The sequence below is a fragment of the Euwallacea fornicatus genome, chromosome 23 (assembly GCF_040115645.1).
Source record: "Euwallacea fornicatus isolate EFF26 chromosome 23, ASM4011564v1, whole genome shotgun sequence".
In the NCBI taxonomy this organism is placed as follows: domain Eukaryota; kingdom Metazoa; phylum Arthropoda; class Insecta; order Coleoptera; family Curculionidae; genus Euwallacea; species Euwallacea fornicatus.
The window spans coordinates 1,544,106-1,566,437 of NC_089563.1; the positions used below are offsets into that span (position 1 = coordinate 1,544,106).

Below are 22,332 nucleotides of genomic sequence, written 5' to 3' on the forward strand. Positions count from 1 at the left end.
GCCCTTCCTATATAGGCTATCACATGTTAGTAGGCCAATCCGTTACCTGGTGACTCCTTACCCCAACAATAATTAGACTTCCTTTATGGCACTTTTTCTTTAGCGCATAATACTCATTATACAGGATGTTAAATTTAGTAAAAAATCCTTTTTTTAATGACTTAGGTGTTTTGTAACAGATTTTAATAAAATTTTGCAGTGATGCATTGTTCGATTAGGCGCACATTTCCTATGATTTGGGTAAAAAAATTTGGGGACACGATGGGGAAAATGGGGAGGGGGGGGGGTCGTGTATACGTTTTCCCCTCAACTTTTTTTGCGCACGCCAGTGGTGCATGTGTTTACTTAATCGAAATGGCTGTTTCTTCATCTGGATTTCTTCGTTGTTGTAAAATTTATATTTACGGATTACTTAAGAGGATATTTCAGCTTGTTGCCCTTTAATGCGTGGCTTTAATTTATTGTTTATGTCGAGAACTTAGCTACAAAACACACCTGATTGCTGTTTTAGTACTTGGTGTAAGAAGCTAGGGTTCTCGTCATATACCCAGAATGTCGTGAACAAATTATAAAATTTCGTATTCCTGGTGTAGTCACTTAAATTACCTACAACTATGTCTTGAAGGACAAAAAACCGGTATATAAAACAGCATGCGTACTGAAGACTAATGCAATGGAGAGGACTGAACAATAAGTAGAGGGTGTCCTATTTGAAGCTGCATTTGAAGATTACTCAAAGACAGTACATTGCATGAAAAATAGTTTCAAATAAAAGTTATTTTAAGATCATTCCAAAGGTTTTTTTTTCAAATTGCAACCCCGTATTTTTATACAGATCCTTGTAGACCTTCAAAAAATGAATATCTTTTATTTGAACAGTTTTTTTTATCAGACATTTTGCTGCACAGTTATCTTTCATTTTTGTCCAATTGTTGAGATAATCGAAATTATTACTTTTTTTATAAAAGTCTTGCAGTGCATATTCTGTTTAAAACTCATAACTATCTTTCTATCTAACAAAAAAAAATTCTTTAAATTTATTTTTTTAAATCGAGTGAGGTCAGATTAAGCGACCTATGCCGCCAATTCACTGGACCGCCCTATCCAATCTGGATGCATTTCATAAAGAACCTCACGAGACATTCTAGTAAAATTGGCTGGATAGCCGTTATGCTGATACCACATTCCCCGTCTAATCGTAAGTGGAACGTTTTCTAACAATTCCGGAAGATTATTATGCAAGAAATTGCGGTACATTTCTCCATTCAAGTTTCCCTCAATGAAGAAAGGTCCAATTAAGTATTCCCCAATAATTCCGTACTACACATTCACTGATCATAGTCTTTGATGTTGAACTTCTCTAAGCCAATGTGGATTTACTGCACTCCAAAAATGCAGATTATGGCGACTCGCTGCACCATGGTTTGTGAATGTGGATTTGTCCCAAAACAAAACGTTGGGGAAAAAATTTGCATTTTTATTTAATTCCTACCTTGCCGAATTACAAAAATTGACTCGGTTTTTAAAATCACTTTTATAGAGTTCCTCGTCTAAAGAAATGTGTTAAGGATGGTATTTATTCACCTTCAAAATTCTTTAGATACTTTTTTTATATTCCTGAGTCAGCAGCAATTCGACAACAACTTATACATATGGGGATCGAAGGCAACAGCTGTAAGAACTGCAATTTGAATGCCTTCATGTGTTGCACTCCGGGAGCGATTGCGTTTCTTTGTTTCCATCGTTTTCATTTATTTAAAAGTTTTGATGACACTGTTGAAAGTCGTCCAAAAGGGAACTCTTTCATCCGGAAATCTTTCGGCGTAAAGTTCTACTGTCCGACAAACATTTCTTCCCCCCTCTCCGTAAATGAAGACCATTTTGGAATTTTTATCCAAAATTTAGCGATCCATTTCAATTATTGAATTTTGAAATTAAAAGAATAATTTGACACAAAATAATTAGATTGATTGTTAAAAGAAGAATATCGATTTCCTGCAGACTTTGTTTTAAGGTAGACTCTAACAAGAGGAAATTTAAGAAACATTTTTTTTATCGAAATAACTTTTTTATTAGGTCGAACGATTGTTACGAACTTTAAACAGAATGAGCATTGCAAAACTGTTTTAGAAAAAGATTTATTAGTTCTGATTATCTCAAAAATTAGGCAAAAATCAAACATAACTCTGCAGCAAAACGTCTATTAAAGATAACGTCTAATATACAAGGATCTATAAAAAAAATACGGAGTGGTTGTTTGAAAAAAAAATCCCTTGAAATGACCTTAAAATAAGGATATGGCTAAAAGTAACTATCTTCCTGACATGTCCCTTTCTTTACCGGACAACTTTTATTTGAAACTTTTTTTGATACAACGTACCGTTTCTGAGTAATCTTCAATTACAGCTTTAAACGGGACACCCTGTATAAAGAATATACCAGATCGCAGTAACACTCATTACAAACCAATTTTTGGAAAAGGATACTATAAACACTCAAAAGCGAATAGGTCTTATATACAAAAAGGTACGTAATAAAATATGTATATGTTCCGGCTCTTCTCATTTGGCAGGTGATGGATATAAAATGACCACTTCACCTGGAACGTAGATATACCTCAAGAAATTTGACGAGTTACAAGTCCACAATGCCAATACAACTCGCAAAATGGTAAATTCATTTTCTTCAGTGTTATATCTGCACATCTCAAGACCATTTACTTTGCTGATAGTTATCACATTACCCCAAAACACAATTTCTAACTGTTTTAATTAAATTCCCTTGTAAATAACGTGATAACAACAATCTTCTCTCAAAAGTCCAAACAAATATTTTTGAGATTAATACGAAAGAAATAAAAGAGAAGTTCGGATTTGGAAAAAGTCTGTCTCTCTCTGACTCCTACGACCTGAAAAAGGATAATGTGTGATTTGATCGATTCAGCGCCAAGGATCAATCCTCTCTTATACATATTGTCATCCCTATCTAACTGCTTTCGTCTCCACGTTTTCATTGTCTGTTATATCTGCGGTAACCTATCAAACTATTTTCTTTCTGGACTATCCCTGTATTAAATAGAAAATCCTCTTTAATTCGCGCTAAATCACTTGGCAGTCGAATGTTTGGAATCTAGATCAATATGTGAAATGCATTAAATTTTCTGGCTACTCCAGGTTAGTGCAGATTAGTTCACGTTAATTATTAATTATTAAAATAATTTCTATAACGTTCCGCAAAATAAGGAGTGGAAATTAAAATAAAATTTGTTAGTTTTCAATAATATTGTCCAAGTCGTGTTTTAGAGATTTATTAGACATAACAGTTCCAATAAATTTATTTCGCCATTTTATGACGTTACGCGCCATTTTGTGGTGTTGTAATACGATAAATATAACTTATTTTTTTAATTATATTGGTAGAGCTTACAGAAGGGTTCCCAATAACCTGCTGAACAACTGAACTCTGAACCTCTCTTTTCTTACTGAAGGGATAAATAAAGTAACGATACAACAGCAATATAAAATTATAATACCCCTTATTGTCATAGTGTCCGTTAAGTTTAAATCCTCTAAAAAAACTCTCTAATTTATTATATGATAGATTAGCGAATTTGCGGTAAGTAGAATGATGGATTTACAAGAGACTGATCCTTTAGGGAGCTTACTGCTAATATAAATAGAAGGTTAAAAATGGTAATGAGTAGTTAGGCGTGGTTCTAGGAAAACACAACACAAAGAAGGATGTACCTTTCCTTCTTTGAGTTGGACCTTTTTTTGTGTGAATGTCACCGAAGAATCACAAGTCAGGATTGCCACCCTCGACGTTCGGCTTTAAGAGATGCATTCACTTTTACAAAGGTGCTTAAAAACCAGCTGTACCGAACAAGGAAAACCTATTGAAATACGAACCGCTAGATAAAAAAAAACTTTGCATTCAAAACAACGCACGAGTGCACATCGCATCCGAGTTATGTTGGATTAATTTCACAAAATAACAAACATTGGCCTCCCACACCTCCAAATCTTCTAACGAACACATCTGGGTTGTTGTAGGTAAAAGACTGCAAAATTTACCCAAACCAAAAACTGTAAAATCTTCAAGGTTTTACAGTTTTTGCGAAGGACGCAGTTTCACAAAATATATACAGGGCATATAGCTATAACCTTGAATACTAGTCAGAATGAATTTCAAGCGGGTTAGCAAAATTCTGTGTTATGCATGCATCTCTTATAGATTAACAATTTTGGGATACCCGTGTTCGGAGGTGTATACGAAATCGTGGAGCAGATAGGAAGTAAAAAACTGAAGCAAGTCTTTTTATCAGACATTAACAAGATATTCGAGACTACTTTTTATTTTTCAAAAAACCAGTGACGTATTTTTTTGCCTTCAAAGACATTTAATTATTGGCTGTTGTGCGCTCCACTGGATTTACTAAAGTGTGCGAAATCCTGTTAACTGGAGAAAGAAAGACTTAAGATCAGAGCTAGCACTACATACTAAAAAAGTAGGTATGCAAATTATGGAACATACAAAATATGGTTATGCATTATGAACGCTACAGCGTGCATAATGCGAGCCGCTTGTGCATCTTTTGTATTTTTAGCGACCTACACATTGCCAAGGGAGCAAAATTCAGTTTCTCTTGCTTTTTTTCTGTATCCCCATATTGGAGTGTGCCAGACTGCGCACCACTGTTACTGTTAAAAATAAATAAAGGGAAATTTCCTGGTAACAGCCAAGTTCAGGGCAACTGTATACTATTTATTTAATTCGATTTAATTAATAATTAATAATTCAATTTTTTAACTGATCAGATTTTTGCTAGTGAATTAACGTCTAGTTGCAAATAAACATGATGGCCATTAAAAACGTTTGACGCACCCACTTTGGATTTTTTTTTTTAAGTAGAGTAGCTATAGGAATGTCTCTCATCTTGAGATCTCCACGATCAGTTTCGATCCGTTAAGGTATTGTCCCAGAGTTCAGGCTGGTCAAACAATCTACTTTTCTTCTCCTGAATATATGTAAATATTCGTGTTCGGAAGTGTATACGAAATTATAGAGTCCACAGATATACAATTTTTAGATTTTTTATGTCCGACTTTCTTTAATTTTTTAATTATGTATCTACCTACACCTGAACATAAGAATATAGTTTATGAGCAGTATAGTTTAAAAGTATCCACTCAGTTGTAAATTTTACAATTAATTTAGTGACCAGAAATTAAATAAAAAAATATTTCTAAAATTCTTAACAATATGGTGAACTAAATATTTCGCGTTAAATACCAAAGTGTAGTGTTCTAAGTCTTCAATATGCTGTCTTATATTTATATTTAAATCACAACGATCACAATACATTGTCAGTGCATGTTTTAGATAGTAATGTCTAGAAAATGTTACTGATACAGAAATATTTGCATTGCAAATCTTCTAAAAAGGGGAATACCGCGTATCATAAATTTGCTATCAACAACACAGCAAATGTGAACATCAATTTTTTTTTTTTATTAAATAAAATATTTCAGTTCTTTACGTATGTTAGAACCCTTCACCTTACACACCCAAAACAGGGAAATATTTCTTAAGAGCTTTAAAAAGTAACTAAAAGAAGATTTCTTCAGATTTTTTTTACATATATGTGTGTTCCTAAAAGTAATATAAATTATTATATTATATAAAAACTCTTAAAAATGTCTAACGACTGAAAATCATTCCTCAAAATCGGTAATTCTGAACAGAGCACAAGCTTCGAAATATTTCTCGTGAAGTTTCATAAATCCGGAAATTGAAAATTCTTCAAGAATCAGATACATTTCCAGTTTTCAAAAATGACGTATCGTTAAACGAATTTACCAATTGTATGCAACATGCGAACGCTGCGTGCATTTCTAAATATTCCTGTAAAAATGATAACATGAACGTGGATTTAAAAGAAATTCTAGGCGCTGTTTTCTGTTCTCAAAATTTAAACTAAATCATGGAAACTTGTGTTCTTTTATAGCGAATTTTTTCACCTTTATAAAAAAATAGTTTTGTCAAACTTTATTTAACTGTGTCCTGGGGGATTTCTCGAGGAGATTATATATTGTCAAGTAGTTGCCAAAAAACTTTTGAGATTTGTCAAGATGAATTTCCACGAAGTGAGAATAAAGGGGATATACGGGTAAAGCCCCACTAGCTGACATTTTATATGTTTTGACAACGCCTTTTCCATATGTAAATTTCTCGCATGACATGAGAATGGGACTCCTTAAATTATATTTTTTAAATCAGAGAATCCTCAAATAAATCCACCAGCTTAGACTAGGTTGGACCTAATAGTGTGCATATTATTTAATAGAATAGGTATAATACAGGTCCTGTGGAAGAGACAAAGGAACAGTGTGTGCGTATCGAATTGTTTTTTGTGTATGAAGATAGGAGATGTACAATTGAATTATGTTCTCTTTTGTGTTTTGATTAATTACCGTAAAATTAGCTCAGTACCTGCCTTGCATACCTATTCGAATATCATAATCACTTGCCGTGTAAATAGAACTTGTAACCTTTATGCTGCAGATAAGAATTTAGAGATAAGGCGTGACCTGGAGCAAAGATAACGTACGTGTTATGTACAAAAGTCGATACCTGCATGTAGGTACACCGTACCTATCAGTTTTCTTCGAATACTTGCTATGGGTGTGTTTTTTTAGTTTTGCTTTAAAATGTTTGAATTACATGAAAAGAAATAGGTGAGATTTAAACTTTTCGCGTTAAATTTAACTTGTTACTTAATAAAGAAAAAATAATAAAAACAATGAATTTTCCCTGAATTCGGCGATATAATCAACAATTCATTTGCAACAACTGAAACAGCTGTATAAGTTGATTCCGCGAAACTGGCACTTCTGAAACCAAGCGGCTATTTTGAACCCGGACATTTTTAGATATGAAAAAGGTCGATGCAGGTCATACGAGCCAACTTTAACCTATGTACTCGGCCCCGATTTAGTAGCCTGTCATATCCCGGCTTTAGCCGCACATGCGTCCCAAACATAGGAACATTTCTAATCCTGAAACTTTTTACAGGAGGAACATGTCAGAAGCTTGTAGTAAAACGAGACCATCCGAAAAATCAATGGAATTGCTTCCCAATGGCATTTTTAGTGATAGTGATAGTGTGATTAGCAGCTCGGAGAGCACTGACGAAAATTGCAACAGGCGACTGGGATTGTTTTCGATCACGGACATTTTGAAAAACAAGAAATCCAGCAATAAAAGACGCTGGAAGATGATGAGTAAGTACTGCCCTGTGTAGTCATAGTAGTCCTAATAAGGTAATTGGGTTTTGACAAATGGGAAACATTTCCTTTGCGCTTGTTCCCCCGCCTTTACAAAGGCGCGAGGCTGTAAACATACCCGAAGAGAAATAGAATTAGCGACCGTACAACTTCCTACATGGACAGGGACTTACCTGAATGATGGCCCTGCTTTATTATAGAGATATTGAGAAACTTGAGAAGTTTCAGTCGTCATAAAACCTTCGTTGGAATGTCGAAAAGACCTCATGCATGGAAGGTCAGAGAACTTGACAAATTGTTGTTGCGTTGAGCGTCGAAATATTTGATTACTATTGTTACTGCGAAGATTCGTAAAATATCAAAGCACATCATAAGGAAAAATTATATGTTTCAAGTGGCATATTAATCCTAAAATTTTTTTGGAATGTGGATAATCAAAGAGCGCCAAGAAAGTCTCGGAAATAATCGGGTTTATCTAGAGTATTTATCTCTGAGATTAAGAACTGATTGTATATGAGTGATGCAAGAAAATGCAATTAAATTATACATATTTATTGACCACTTAAATAATTCAACTTTACTATAGGAATAATGGTAAAACCGAAAACAATTTCTGTGGTGGTTAAGCTGATGCATTAAATTATTAATCTGGTTTCGTTTAAATGTTCCTTTAGAATCATTAAATCAATACATATTACATATTAATCTTATAGCAGTACTTCTACATAGATTCGTATTAGGTAAGTAACTCACTAAACCTTTTCTTTCATGTTCAGTCATTTATTTTCATGTACGACAATTAATTACGCATATTATATTTCAATGTTTTTAACTTGTTGCATTTGATTAGTAATCGGGTTCAGAAATGTAATGTACGGCTTGAATTAATTACTTATTAAATGAATATATGAATGTTAAAGGTAATATTTTGCATTCACCATTATAGCCAGAATAGCTTATATACGGAATATTATAATTTCATAATAATAATAATGTTTATTGTTATGCTACGGCTTTGCTTCCTGCGGAAATCTACAGTTTTGGATATCAGTTATATTACCAAAAGGGAATCTTAAATTGTTCGAAAACCAACCGCGTACCCCCCAAGAAATAAACTTGATTAGAGTACTTTTTGAAGAAACGATCTTTAGGAAAATCATAAAGGAAGGTAATGATTGTAAAAAGTATGTCATACCACTGATTATTAATGTTCGACAGTAGTTGTAGAAATGACACTCTTAATTACTTGAGAACGAGAAGAATCATCAGATAAGCGAGAGGAAAATTGTTTAGAAACTTTTTTGTAACCCTAAGCTTTTACATATAATTCAAAAAATGAGTTACGCAGCTCTATTTGGGTTTGCGATCGATTTTAAAAGTCAGTAATATAAAAAAAATGATACTTACCTCATTTACTTGAAATTTTGAAAAGCAGATGCTTGACAGGCAAGTTTGTCAAGTTGTAGATTTCACGACAAATATGTTGAAGCTAAATACATTTTACGATTTAAAAAGGCATATTAGATGCCTATTTCCTCGCTTTTGAATACAGGCCTAAGTTTTAGTCCATCACGATGCACTTAGATATCATCTTAGTTGTTTGCGCGCCACAGGCGTATCACTTAAGTATTTTAAATTGCCAATTTATTTTTTGAAGTTAACATATACTTCAGAAAAAAGATTATAGATAAATTTGTAATTCAAAATGATGCTTCTGTATGCTTATTTTATTCCTATATAACAAAAATTTTAGGGCTCGGCCATCGAGACATTGGGACTTTAATTGTTTGGGAGCCAGAAGCGTATCAGGCAAATATTTCAAATTATTTTAGGAGATTTGTCAGCTTGTTATTGAGAAATTTAAAAGTTAAAAAAAACGAATTACTCGTTGGCTTATTATTTGTGGAAGTATTAATTTTTAGCTACAAGTGAAAAAATTATTCTTTGGTGGCTTGAAAACCAGAGGCGTTTCACTTAAATGTTCAGTTAACCAGGATTTTTTTTGGCTGCCACGTGAACAAAAGTTTTAAAGACATTATATCATCCAAAAATATTTGTTATGCCTCTGCCCATTGCTTGTCACTATAAGTTTAACTCTTTCATGAAAAAAAAAACATCCTTTAATTGCTTGCAAGATCGAGGCGTGTTAACCAAGTATTTAAAATTAGGAAGGAAACATGTCGCAGCAGATTCAGCTCAATACATGTAAAACTGGGTACTTTAATTGTATGGAAACAAGAGCCATCGCTACTAAATAACATCAAATGTTCTAGAATATTATGGATGTTGCTAAAGAACGAACATTTTTAGATGTTTTACCTGTATTTTATTATAAAAAAAGGTGCGTTACGCCACTGTTTTAAGCATCAGTTATAATGCGTAAAAATGGTTCCCACCAATTTCCAAATTTGCCAGTCAGAGACATATCAGTCAGTTTCTGATAACGTAGGCAGTTCTTTTAGGTTTCTCTGAACGAAGATTTAATAAATCGCCACTCATTCAGTGTGAGAGTAGTTCTTGGCCACAGGTATATCACGTAAGATTGGATATATAATACCTTTAAAATAAGAGGTGTACCAGTCCAAGTAAATATTAAAATTTTTTTGAGCCTTTTGGTAATATTTTAAACAAGGATTTTGGAGATTGTACGATTCAAAAGCATGAACTACTCTTTGCTATTTAGTTTTAGCTAAGCTTTGCTAGAAAACAGTTTTAGGTATCACTTCTATCGCGGTAATTCATTGCTTAAAGGGCAGGGGCGTATCACTCAAGTGCTCATTGAAAAATATTTCTTAATGGCCCTGCGTGACTAAAGATTTTAGATAAGGTATACGATCCATAAATATGTGTTACCCCACTGAATTTAGAGACGTGATCGCAGCTTTCGGTTTCAATTCTCTAATGAGAAACTGGCCTTATGTATGCTAAAAATTCCGATGCGTATCACCCAAGTATTTCGAATTGTAACAAAGTGTTTTTTCACCTGCTATGTAAATAAATGTTTATAGGTAAATACGATTCATTGCGCTGCGTTTTTCATAGATTAGGGGACTTAGCTATCGTTTATGTTAGAAGAAAATTACTGTCTTTTTCCTCCGAAGATTTTCATTTTCATTCACTTTGACAAAAAAAAAACAAACCGATTGTATAACCGTCGTATCAAATATCAATCGACAAGGGAGGTTTGTGATAATTCGTGGACAACATCGCGTGTCTCGCACTTTTATTATGTTTTACTGCGTCATTTTCAACAAGTCGGAGTATGATAACAACTTGTGTAAAATTTCGAATAAGCAAATTCCAAAGGTTCATCCCAAAAGACCTCAAAGTAAATTCTGCTTGTCTACACAGAGACATTCACCACAACATTTCATTTTTGTATGCTACAATTAATCTTTGATCAAACACCAGTCAGGAAATATCAAAACTTCATCATACACCTTAATGAAAAACATTCGATTAGATTAGATCCGCCAAAACGGACTATTCCGTCCTCTTTCTCTCTCTCTCTCTCTTTCTTTCATTTACCTATCAAGAATCGCCATTAATAAGAAGCTTTCATTAAGCTCTACATTCCACTCATTAATCACCTGGAGACTGTTGGTCATCAAATAATGCAACTGTAAGTCGGTGTAGCTGAGGCTACTTCTTCTTCTTCTTCTTCATGGTCCATGTTGACCTCGCCGGTGCATGATTCAAGATATGCTACGTCACTTCTTCTAATTACTATTTTCTATTCAATCCCTGCAAACAGAAAATACGCACGAGTGCTCGTGAAGAGCGCCAATTAAGGTTAAAATCTTTTTAACACGTTACGTCGATTTTTAATAAATAATCGCAACTGCCCATTCACTGTTGGATAATAATAAATGACCGGCTCGTTCGTATTTGCGCTACGGCTGATCATTTTCAGATATATAAAATTAATAAACATTTGATTGGTAGGTATGTAGGTATACACAGTGGATGGGGGAATACACAACGAGGTGTACCATCAATGATACTTATTAGAATTACAAATAGGGCGAAAGGCGATGCTGGCACGAGCGTGACCGTCATGCTTCATGACTGACCTTTGGTCAGGTGCACGAGCCACACATCCGCTACCTATACCAACCTGGATTGTTTTTTAATTACTTAGGGCCTTCCTTTTTAAACAATACCTATGTAGATATCAAAATATTGTACCAAGTTTCGTAGAAAAGTCTTTGTTTTATAAAAAAGACAATATCCATCTCTCTTGTCTGTATCATTAATAAGGAGTGACGAATATGTAGTCGGGTAGATCCGTACTGTGTTTGACGGCTCACTGACCGTAGATTTCTTTGTGGTAGGCAACAATGAAAAATTTTATGCGGTAAACACGAAAGTAGGAAAAATGATAAGTTCGCCAAAAAAATAGCGTTTAACTAGAAATTTAAAACAAATGTTGAGCTTGAGCTGATGTCTCCTCGCAGGCCCCTCTTTTTTCCTTCTAACCTTTTCAGGCTGAAGTCACCGCTGCGGATGTCTTCAGACATTCTCAGCATGATATGTGGGTACCTACATTGTACGAATACATGTCCGAAGAAGCTAATAAGTAGAAACATGTAGTCAAGTCTATTGTTTTTAAATTCTTACTTAGAATCTGAATTCGTTGCTCAATAACTATTAAAAAAAATTTCAATCAAAGCAAAAAAGCCATAAAATTTCCAAAATTTCCGAAAAACCTTAAAAAGCATTTATTTTAATTTTATTCACTTTACTTACTTTTATTACCATCAATATCTCGTGCACTGACAACAAAAATCGTATATTGTGTGGTCTGAACCGCAGTCGCTCAAGAAACGGTTTGAAAACAGCATCTCCTTAAAACGTCATATTCTCGTTTTGTAGCCTCAACAAAAAATATTTTACCCACAGCCTGACCATTATTGACCATCTCTATGCCCAAAGCCAAATGCAATAATCGATCCCTATTTCCGATAAGACCCGCTTCTATTCTATTTTTGCTGAAGACGCATTTAATCATCGTTGTCAACGGTCGCGGTCCCACGTACAATTATGCCGAATGGGATCGGCCGATGCGGTCAATGGCGCGAGAGAGATCTAAAAAAACCCGGACTGGTTCTGCTCGAGATAGATAACGCAGCTCCTCTTATTTCCTATCATGACAGAGAGTTTTGGTACCATTCGCCTTGCAATTGGGTCGCTTGCTTAATTGGTGGAAAGGTCGGCGCACGAGCCACTGGATAATTAACGGGTACGATTGTTTTCTCTGATTTTTAATTAGACGCCTTATAGTCGAGCTAAATGGGGTATAATTAAGTTTGATCGTAGATAGAGAAGGATGCATTGCGCACCTTCGGTTAATAAAGTTTAAAGAGGCCACGTATATTGCGTGAGAGTTGAAATGCAAGACACGCGACCGGTCGCCGGTCATCCTCGACCGGAAGTTGTCGTCCTCCGACCGGAACCGTGCACTATGCTCCGTGAACATCACTGGCCGTGACCAGGGGGTTTCATTTTTTCAGGTAATTGCCCGGCTTTGACCGGATACACTAATGACGACTTCTGTTCTGTTATTGTCTTGTCGTGCTTTACTACTTTAGTATGAAACAGTTATGATACTTAATTCCAGCTTTCTTCCCAGCGTAAATGCAGAGCTGGTCAGTGCATGCGGGAGCGGTATCGAAGCCCGGGGGTACCGCCCACTTGGTCTTGATTTATGCGACAATCGGTCTGAAACAAATTATGCCGGCGATAGTATCAAAGGTACTAATAGCTTTGACTACTTTAAAATTCGAGGCACCAGTGATACGTGTCGATATTTGTACAGATGGAAAGGGGGCACCCATCTCTCTAGGAAGCGCAGCTTCGCTCATGCCCCCCCTCCTCCGATAATTATACATACGTAGGTACAGGATCAATCAGGTTTCAATCGGGAAAGTTTAACAGGCGGTAAAACTTCGAAAAATAAAGTGAATAGTGCCTTATAGGTTTTAAAGGTTCCTTACCGAAATGCGCGGAGATTAACTTCAAGTTTTAACGTATCGTACATAAATCCGGAAAATTGCTCATATATTTTAGGACACTGTGTATGCATCTAGCGCGTCAATGGTTTAGTTTAATTAATAGAAAAAGTTAGTGCTAAGCTCATGAAATTAATGGCTCTTCACGTAGAAATGGAAAGAAGATGTTGAGCCACCGATGACACATGTTTCAACTTATTGGCTTCATCAGGTATGTGTGCATATCGAGTAGGTACACATACATCATGTTGAGTATGTCCGAAAACATTCGCAGCGTGAGGTGTCGCCGGGGTGCTCAACATTTGCTCTTCATTTCTAGCTGAATTCTCATTCCTTCTGCCGACTGCCAATAACTTTTCCAACTTTATCCGCGCGAAATTTTCCATTGCCGAATATTCGTAGCTAGCAGGTGTCCGTGGATCTCTCAGACTCGTCCCCGAAATTGGGAAAGCTCTCGGTGCTTTCACAATAAACTGCGCCGATGCCTTCTTGTTGTTTTTTTCTTTTCATTCTTTCCACTCTACAACCGCACCTTCTCTAATACGCGCAGCGTGATGTGTGTTTATCGTGCTTTGTACGCACACGTCTCTGATGAAGCCAATAACTAGAAACACTGGTGCCCGGGTTGCCTAGCGACCTCGGTCCATTCTTGTCCCCTTGAATCTAAATAAACTTTTCCCTTATTTAATTTAATATCGAAACTTAACAAACCACTACACAAGACGAAAACTATAAACTATAGATTTAGACTATCAAATGTATTCTTTATGTTATCCTCCCCTCCAATGGTAGTAAAAGTTTTTCTTGTTTTTAAGAAGTTCTGGAAAAGGAAGTTCTGACTGGAAAAACTAAAGTTTCTGACTGAAATGTGAAGATGAAACGCGTCTGATATAGGAAACCAATTTTAAACATTTCTTCGGCTACCCTGATTTTCTTTGAGTCGAATAGAGCAAACCTGAACTAGCTTGAATTTTCCAACGAACTCTAGTCGGTTTTATTCAAGTCATTATCATTTGATATGTACGAAAATTAACTTGGTGCACATCACTTGGTCGGCAATGCAATAACTTTTGCTTCCTACATTCTACATTTTCTCTTTCGTCACCCTCCTGCTGAGAAAGGTACTAATGATCTCATCTTAGGTATTCTTACGTTATTTTACCTCTATTGAGAATATCATATGCTAATTCGACTAGTTATTCCACATCGGTGAGCCTGAATGCGTGATCCCGCACCGTCGCACAATAAACCCCATTATGAAACAGAAGCTAAAAATCAAGAAAGATACAAATAATTGAACCGATTACCATATAATGTCCTTTGGTTCTGACCGCGGTACCCATACCGGCTGCCTTTTGTGTCGGCTTTGGTACTGCCGACGTGCCGCCTCGTACCATTCTTATGAAACAGTCGGCCCAACTCAAGTTATTAATTCAAATGTGAGAAGAATTTCGTGTGTTCCTCTCCCTGGCATCAATCAAAATTTCAGGACCTTGTCCTCAATGTGTGATGATCAATTAAGTTTCAGTCTTGAGCAGAGATTAATGACGCGCAATATAATCGGAATCCTTTTTTTGCAACGTGAACTTTAATTTCCTGTTTTATCTCGTTAATAACTAAAGCAACTTTTGCCCGGGTGGTACCATAAATTAACCGAGACGATATATTATTCCAGTGGGCAAAATGTAGCACATATTTCAAGCAATCATCGTGCATTATCGCAGGTTTAAGAACCGGAGAACATAATTTACGGCAACGACAATAAGCAGAGCGGCGAAACCCTTAGAGCTACAAGAACTGGAATATTTCTATATTTTATCTTTTCTCCGGTGAATGGCATGCATAAATAAAATAACTAGTTTGTAGTACATTATGTGGTAGCCATTCTATACTTCATCCGTTGTCCTGTCTGTAGCTTTCGTACCGGTCGAACATAGCGAATTGGCCCTGGACTATCGCCTCTCCATCGAGATGCGTACAAAGCTAAGGTCACTATTGGTAATTAAAACTATAGGAAAAAATTACTTATTTAGCCTGAGATTTCTCCTCTAATCTGGAGTGAATCCTGGTATTTAGCATTTATGTCTTCCTCAACATTTGGTTTTCAGGTCTTCATCGATTCCGTCAGTTCACCCACAGTGCGTCTACGGAGACGTCCACACGTCGGAAAAATATTTTTATATTTAGATTTATATGAAAAAGTTGTTCGTCATAAAAATGACTCGAAATTGCGATTTGCCATAATTTATACCGAGAGATGCCATAATTCCGGCCCGAAGAACGATTTCCTTCTAATTTCTTCTAAATTCTACAAATAAAATGTTTCCTCTTGCGACATCTATCGTCAGACACATTCTACAGGGTGCTATTTAAGTACATGGACAAAGGCCGAGGGCTGATCCTTTGAGCGGTTCTGAGGCGAAATGAACGTAGGTCCGGGAATGCTTTTTTTTGCAAGATAAGGAGCGTCGAACTTTTCTCAAAAATCGTTAAAATCTTAATAATACTTTAGCCCACGTTGTTGAAATTAAGAACTGTTATTTATGGTTATTAACGTTAGTCATGCTCCACTGACTTTTTTTTTCACTTTTATGTTTTTTCCGTATTAAGCGCAGTCATGGCCACCCAGGTCCCCGGATTTAGGTCTGTTAGATTTTTTTTTCTTTTGGGAGTATGTAAAGTCCTTCAGTGATAGAGCGTCGGTCAACACCGAAGAAGAATGAATGCAACGGATACGGGATTCATGGAATCAGATAAGATGTAGGCCGGGAATATTTCAACGTGCTCGGCAATCCATGTTAAGACGAGCTAATGTTTGCATTGAAATTGAAGGGAGACATTTCCAGCAAGTATTGTAAGTTTCGTGTTACATATTATTAAATGTTTTTGTATTAAAAATAATTCATATCGTTTCTTTAAGTGTAATTTAATAAAGCGCTTTTCTTTTTCGATTTTCCTTAAATTTCCGGCGTTACTCCTGTACACTAGCAAATGGAGACGAACAATTTCTAGCTTAGAAGAATCCTGTTTTTGCATAAAAAACTATCACCAAATTTCAACATCATACTAGTTCGAGTCTTTTCGTTATTTAGATTTTCTTTTAATTTCACGATTTTTTTTTTAATTTTAACACCCTGTATCTTGCCAACAAGGCATTATCGGATCTATTTTTTTGTCTCAAAACCACTTAAAGCATCATTGAAGTTTGGCCACGTACTTCAATAAAACAGTGTATATTACATGTATATTTTCACATTTTATGAGTTTGGGGTCGGATCCTACATAGTTATGTAGCCTCATCACATAAAAAAACGTGAGCACCTAATTCAGAGTTCTGCTGAGAGTCTCGAGCGAGTTAATTTGATTTGCATCTTCACGAATAATGGCCCGATTTCAGCTATACAAGGTGCGTTCTTATTACTTCGTAAATTATTTTTGCAAACGGGCAACACGGTGTCCCAGTTAAAGCTGTGATTGAAAATTACTCAAAAAGGTATGTTGTATGGAATAAAGTTTCAAATAAAGTTGTCCGATAAAGAGAAGGAGGTGTCGTGAAGATGGTGACTTTTAGCTAAAACGTGATTTTAAAGTCGTTTCAAAAGCAACTTTTTTTTTTAAGGCAACCCCGTAGTTTTTTACAGATCCTTGTAGACCTTCAAAAAATGAATATCTTTTATTTGAACGATTTTTTTTATTAGACTATTTGCTGCACAGTTATCTTCGATTTTTGTCCAATTGTTGAGATAGTCGAAATTATTACATTTTTTGAAATAAAAGTTTTGCAGCGCGTATTCTGTTTAAAACACGCAACAATCCTTCTATCTAATAAAAAAGCAAATAATTTTTAAGAAAAAAATTTTTTTTTTTTTTTAATTTGACAATATATATATATATATATATATATATATATATATATAATCTTTATTTCATACGAAATAGGCTATCGACCATACTGGTCTTTCTGCCCTTGTTACATAGCCAAATGCCTAAGTCTACACAAAGAGTGGTCAAAACGGTATACATTTGGAGATGTAAAAAAAAAAAAAAATATTATTGTATATCTTCACTCAGTTCTTTGTGCAACGTATTAGGAGGGGAGAGAAAGTGGGAATGTCGTGTTTGTCGTCTGAGGCAAAGTGGGTTAAGTATTGTCCAGTTGTGTCGGTTGTTTTTCCATTTTGTCTGTATTTGTGATAGTCTGTCTGTTATTTTTGTCATGTTCGTACGCTCGTATAGTAATTGTGTGGAGGGGTTGTGCAGAGGATTATCAGGATGTCTTATTTTAGTGATGAGTCTCAGAGCGATTTGTTCTGTTGTCTGTATATGTCTTTTGGTTTTTTCGGTAGCGTTTGTTCTCACTATATGTCCGTAGTCTAAAAGGGGTCTGCAGATCGATTTGTAAATTCTTGTCGCTGTCTTCGTGCTGATTCCCTTGTTTTTGTATGTCAGTGATCGAAAGTGTTTTGTTCGTCTCGTAATTTCTGTCCTTATGTTTTGTACATGTTTGTTAAATTTCAATTTGTGGTCTATAGTTACGCCCAGGTATTTTACGTCGTTAGTGGGGTGTATTGTATGTCCGTCTGCTGTAAGTGTCGGGGAGTTTTCCTTAGTTCTGTGATTTGTCAGTAAAAGCTGGTTCTTAGCGGGATTCGGTGTTAGCCTCCACTTATAAAACCAGGTCATAGTGTCGTCCATTAGCATCTGCAATCGGTCTACGGCTTTCTTTGTCGTTTTGTCATGTACTACCAGCGCCGTAATTTGACAAATTAATTTAAAATCCTGATTTGAGAACTTACGAAAGCAAAAGTTCAAAAGAAGGTCCTGCCTACTCCAAACGCCTCTCAAATCTTATTCGAAAATTTTGTTCCGAAAAAAATTCCGAAATTGTTTACTCTGCGCAGCATCTTCACGTTTATCAATTGACACGTATTTTCAATTCTCCTTTTTATACCATCCACAGTTGGTACTTCTACATAAACTTTGTCCTTTAAAAAAAACCCAAAGAAAAAAATCTGGTAAGATCGGCTCAGGCAACCTAAGAGATCAATCCAATGGACTGCGCCATCCAATGCATCGGTCTGAATGCATTTCATAAAGAATCTCACGAGACATTCTAGTAAAATTGGCTGGATAGCCGTTATGCTGATACCACATTCCCCGTCTAATCGTAAGTGGAACGTTTTCTAACAATTCCGGAAGATTATTATGCAAGAAATTGCGGTACATTTCTCCATTCAAGTTTCCTTCAATGAAAAAAGTTCTAATTAAGTATTCCTCAATAATTCCGTACCACACATTCACTGATCATAGTCTTTGATCTTCAACTTCTCTAAGCCGATGTGGGTTTACAGCACTCCAAAAATGCAGATCATGACGATTCATCTCTGCATCATGATTCGTTGATGTGCGTTTGTCTGAAAACAAAACGCTGAAGAAAAAATTTGCATTTTGATTTAATTGCTGCCTTGTCCAATCTCAAAAATTGACTCGGTTTTCGAAATGAGTTCCATGGAGTTCCTAATGTAAAGAAATGTGGTAAGGATGGTATTTATTCACCGTCAAAATTCTTCGGGCACTTGTCTTAGATATTCCTGAGTCAGCAGCACTTTGACGACAACTTAAATGGGGATCGAAGGCAACAGCTGCGAAAACTGCTATTTGATTGCCTTCATGTGTTGTACTTCGGTAGCGGTTACGTTTTTTCGTTTGTAAATGGGACACCCCGTATGCAGTATATCGAAAATAAAAATGCGCAGCGTGGGGATCTCAGAAACGGTAATAGATGCAGAGGTGGTTAAATTGGGGAAAAGTTGCGCGTTCGAGGCCACAATATAAACAGTTCTACAAAATTATTTTCGTAGTTCCTCCTTGAAATCTGCTGGTTTAGATTCAATGCCGACGCGAGGTACCTACATTGAGCTGCCAAATGTCTAAGAGCAAAATTATAATTATAAAAAGAGTTCTTTTTATTAAAAGTTCCTTCTCGGATATTTCGACAAACAGGCGAGGTGTCAAAACTCGGTTCTGATATAGCATGTAGAACGAGCTCACCTGGCACGTGCGGTATTTCAACTCGCTTAAAACCAGTGGCTAGGAAAATCAAGGCGAATTAACAGGCGTCCGCTCCAATAATAATAAACTCAAAAACCGCAAAACTTTCGAAACCAAAAAACCATTTAACCTTTCAAAATCAGTGTGGTATGGGAATTTTTAAGGTCGAATGCTAATAATAGATTGCTCTGCAATGAAAAAGCAACAGTCCGAAGGCACATCTACACCCATGTCGAAAATCGACTCGCTCCTTCCGAAGTTAGGTCGAAGTAAATTTGTTTAGCAAAATTATATTATGAGACGAATCCCCTTAATTTTCCTGTCCGCCTAGTTGGATGATGCTCGCTGCACATCTTCAATGAGTTTACTTGTCCAGTCCAGTCCACGGATGATTCGACGATCCTGATTCGCGAATCGAGATGCGACACCGTCTTGGTTTATTCGACACGTTCATTAAAATTAATTATAAATAACCTTTCTCGTTCGCAATTTCTGGTATATGGCGAACATCTTTATTGCTGGATTGGTTTACCTTCTTCTGAATCAAAAAGATTCTAAGAATTAAAAAAAAGTCCAGGCAGATTTGCACAGCGTACGCGTTGAAACCATCCACATCCTTCTTCAGTTCTGAACGCCTCGAGTCATATTTCTTTACAACCTAAACAACTTAACGTAATTTAATAAAATTACACAGAGATCGTGTTTCCTGCGGGTAAAATTTGCCTCGGCCTTTACCGGCAAAAACGTGAGTATCATCTTCAAAAGCAAAGGTCGGGTCAAATGTGAAGGGAACCCGAAGAGGTGCCACTCTCGAGGCAGATTTGTGTCGCGGAATTTACCGCATTCGATTCGCTAATAATTTAATTGAATGATTCAGTACTGCACGTAAAATTTCGTCAAGCAAAAGGTATTAAAGAAAGGGTAAATTATTGCCGGTAAGTTGTGGTATGGAAAGGTTTAAGTAGTGTCGGGGACCAAAGTGCCCATAAACAACCATTTAGCGGGCTGGCCACGACTATGCGACCTGGCAGACATTTTACATGTTTTATGACAGATATAGAAACAAGAGGTCGGTCGACCTGTATAAAGATAAATCGAGAGATATGTTGGGAGATAGGCGTCGTCGCCGGTGCGTGGTGTGTCAGTCCATAAAATCGGCTTTTCTCAACTTCCTGGATCGTTTTCTACCTTTTGCATCGACGCGGATGTGTGTTATTCCTCGTTTTTTCGCTCGTATAAATAATAATCGTGTCCCACTTTATCTTTACAAGGAAGCTACACGACGGTACCTTATGTCTTTTTAATCCGTCACATAATTTTTCGGCCAGGCACCACATTCAACCGGCTGCTTTCATAAACCAACCTTAAATCTGATAAAGTATTTTTTAAGTGACTGTTACCTTCTTTTTAATTTATCGTCCACTTTTTCGTGTTTTTGATTCCTCGTTCATTACTTTAGAAACAAACTAGACCGGGACGTCTCACTTTATGAGCTTGCCTACTTTGAAATACGGCCTTTTGTCAAAGAACTTTATGGTTTTTGGATATCAGATCGAAGCACAGATAAAACAGGACTAGAATTTTTTTTTTTTTTTTTTTTTTTTTTTTAATCATGTTTCAGTACGTGACACGGTTTTGTTATTGCTGAGATCCCAATTTCCTTACGATAAATTAAACTTGCATTGCGCTACTTAAATGCCCAAAATTGAGGATTTTTCGTCGACACTAAAATTGCGTCGAAAAGCTAAAATTTCATCCAAAATGCAACATACACTATCGCTCCCGTGCAAAGCAACTTCTCCAGTTCGATTTTCTCTTTTGCTCTAACGACACGAATTTGATATAATCTGTCACCTAAATTAATAATTAAACTTAAAAATAAATATATCAATGTTAAGGTTTATGCGTTAAATGTTTTGCAACGGCAGGTGGAAAACAAATTCAAAGCATATGGGTAAAAATAGGGCAATTAAGTCGTTTTCCATATTTTTCCTCTACAGTTAAATCTCTTATTTGATATGTAGTTGCCTTCCAACATCTGTAATTGATAAAATTTAATAATTTTTTAATGTAATTTTCAGATATTTTGAGTTTCAAGTATTTTCAACTTTTTTGACCAAATCCTCCATTTGTAGTTGTGACACCTGTCTCATGAATTCTTCTGTGAATTTCATCCCAAAAGCTTTTCATGACCTTCAAATCGGGGCTTTGAGTCGACCAGATCATCACATCAACGTTACGTACAATTAACCCCCCTTTAATTAATTTGGAGGTATGCTTCGGGTCGTTGTCGTGTTGGAACACCCAGTGACGGCTCATATTTACTTTTACCCTGACCAGCAAGTGATTTTTCGGAATATTTTTATAAACGTATCGGTCTATAGTACTCTAACTTTTTACTAATGGACCTATGTCAACATTGCGAAGCATCCCCAAACTACAATACCATCACCTCCATGTTGAACCATCGATTCGGTACGTTTTTGATTAAACCGTTCATTAATTGGTCTTCTGACCCAACAAATTCCGTTTTATTTGAAGAGTTTAAATCGACTTTCATCTGAGAAAAGGACAGTTTTCCATATATCACATGACCAGTTCACATTCTCTTTCGCGAATCGCAATCTGGCCTTTCTATTTTTCTTTGAGATGAAAGGCTCCTTTGCCGATTTTCTCTCATATAAACCAGCGCTTCTTAATCTTCATTTTATGGTACTCACTGATACTGAAACACACAATTCTTGTTGTATGCGACTTGCTCTCTTGAACGGATCCTGAATGGATAACATTTTAATTCTTCGGTCCGTCACTTTATCAGTTTTTCGTTTTAGGCTACTTTCAGAGCCCATCTGAGGCTCATCTATTTTTCAAATTAGAGATCAACCTCGATGTTATCGATTTAGGTAAATTTAAATCTTTTGCAATTTTATACTGCTTTTCACTACTTTCAAATGTTTCTAGGATGTTTCCTTTTAAGTAATGTG

The 22,332-nt window shown here is 36.0% G+C and overlaps 1 protein-coding gene across 3 annotated transcripts in view; it reads left to right on the forward strand.

Annotated features, from left to right (window-relative positions):
• Positions 1 to 22,332, forward strand: part of Samuel (SAM-motif ubiquitously expressed punctatedly localized protein) — a 215,141-nt gene that overhangs the window by 131,645 nt on the left and 61,164 nt on the right. The window contains exons 1-2 of one of the 3 annotated variants that reach the window (XM_066295813.1): positions 6,688 to 6,737; positions 7,075 to 7,283. In XM_066295813.1, coding sequence (XP_066151910.1) covers positions 6,724 to 6,737; positions 7,075 to 7,283 — 223 coding nt within the window. In that variant the 5' untranslated portion in view covers positions 6,688 to 6,723. Of the gene's footprint in view, positions 1 to 6,687; positions 6,738 to 7,074; positions 7,284 to 22,332 lie in introns of those variants that run through there. The other 2 variants (XM_066295814.1, XM_066295817.1) reach the window with 2 other exon arrangements.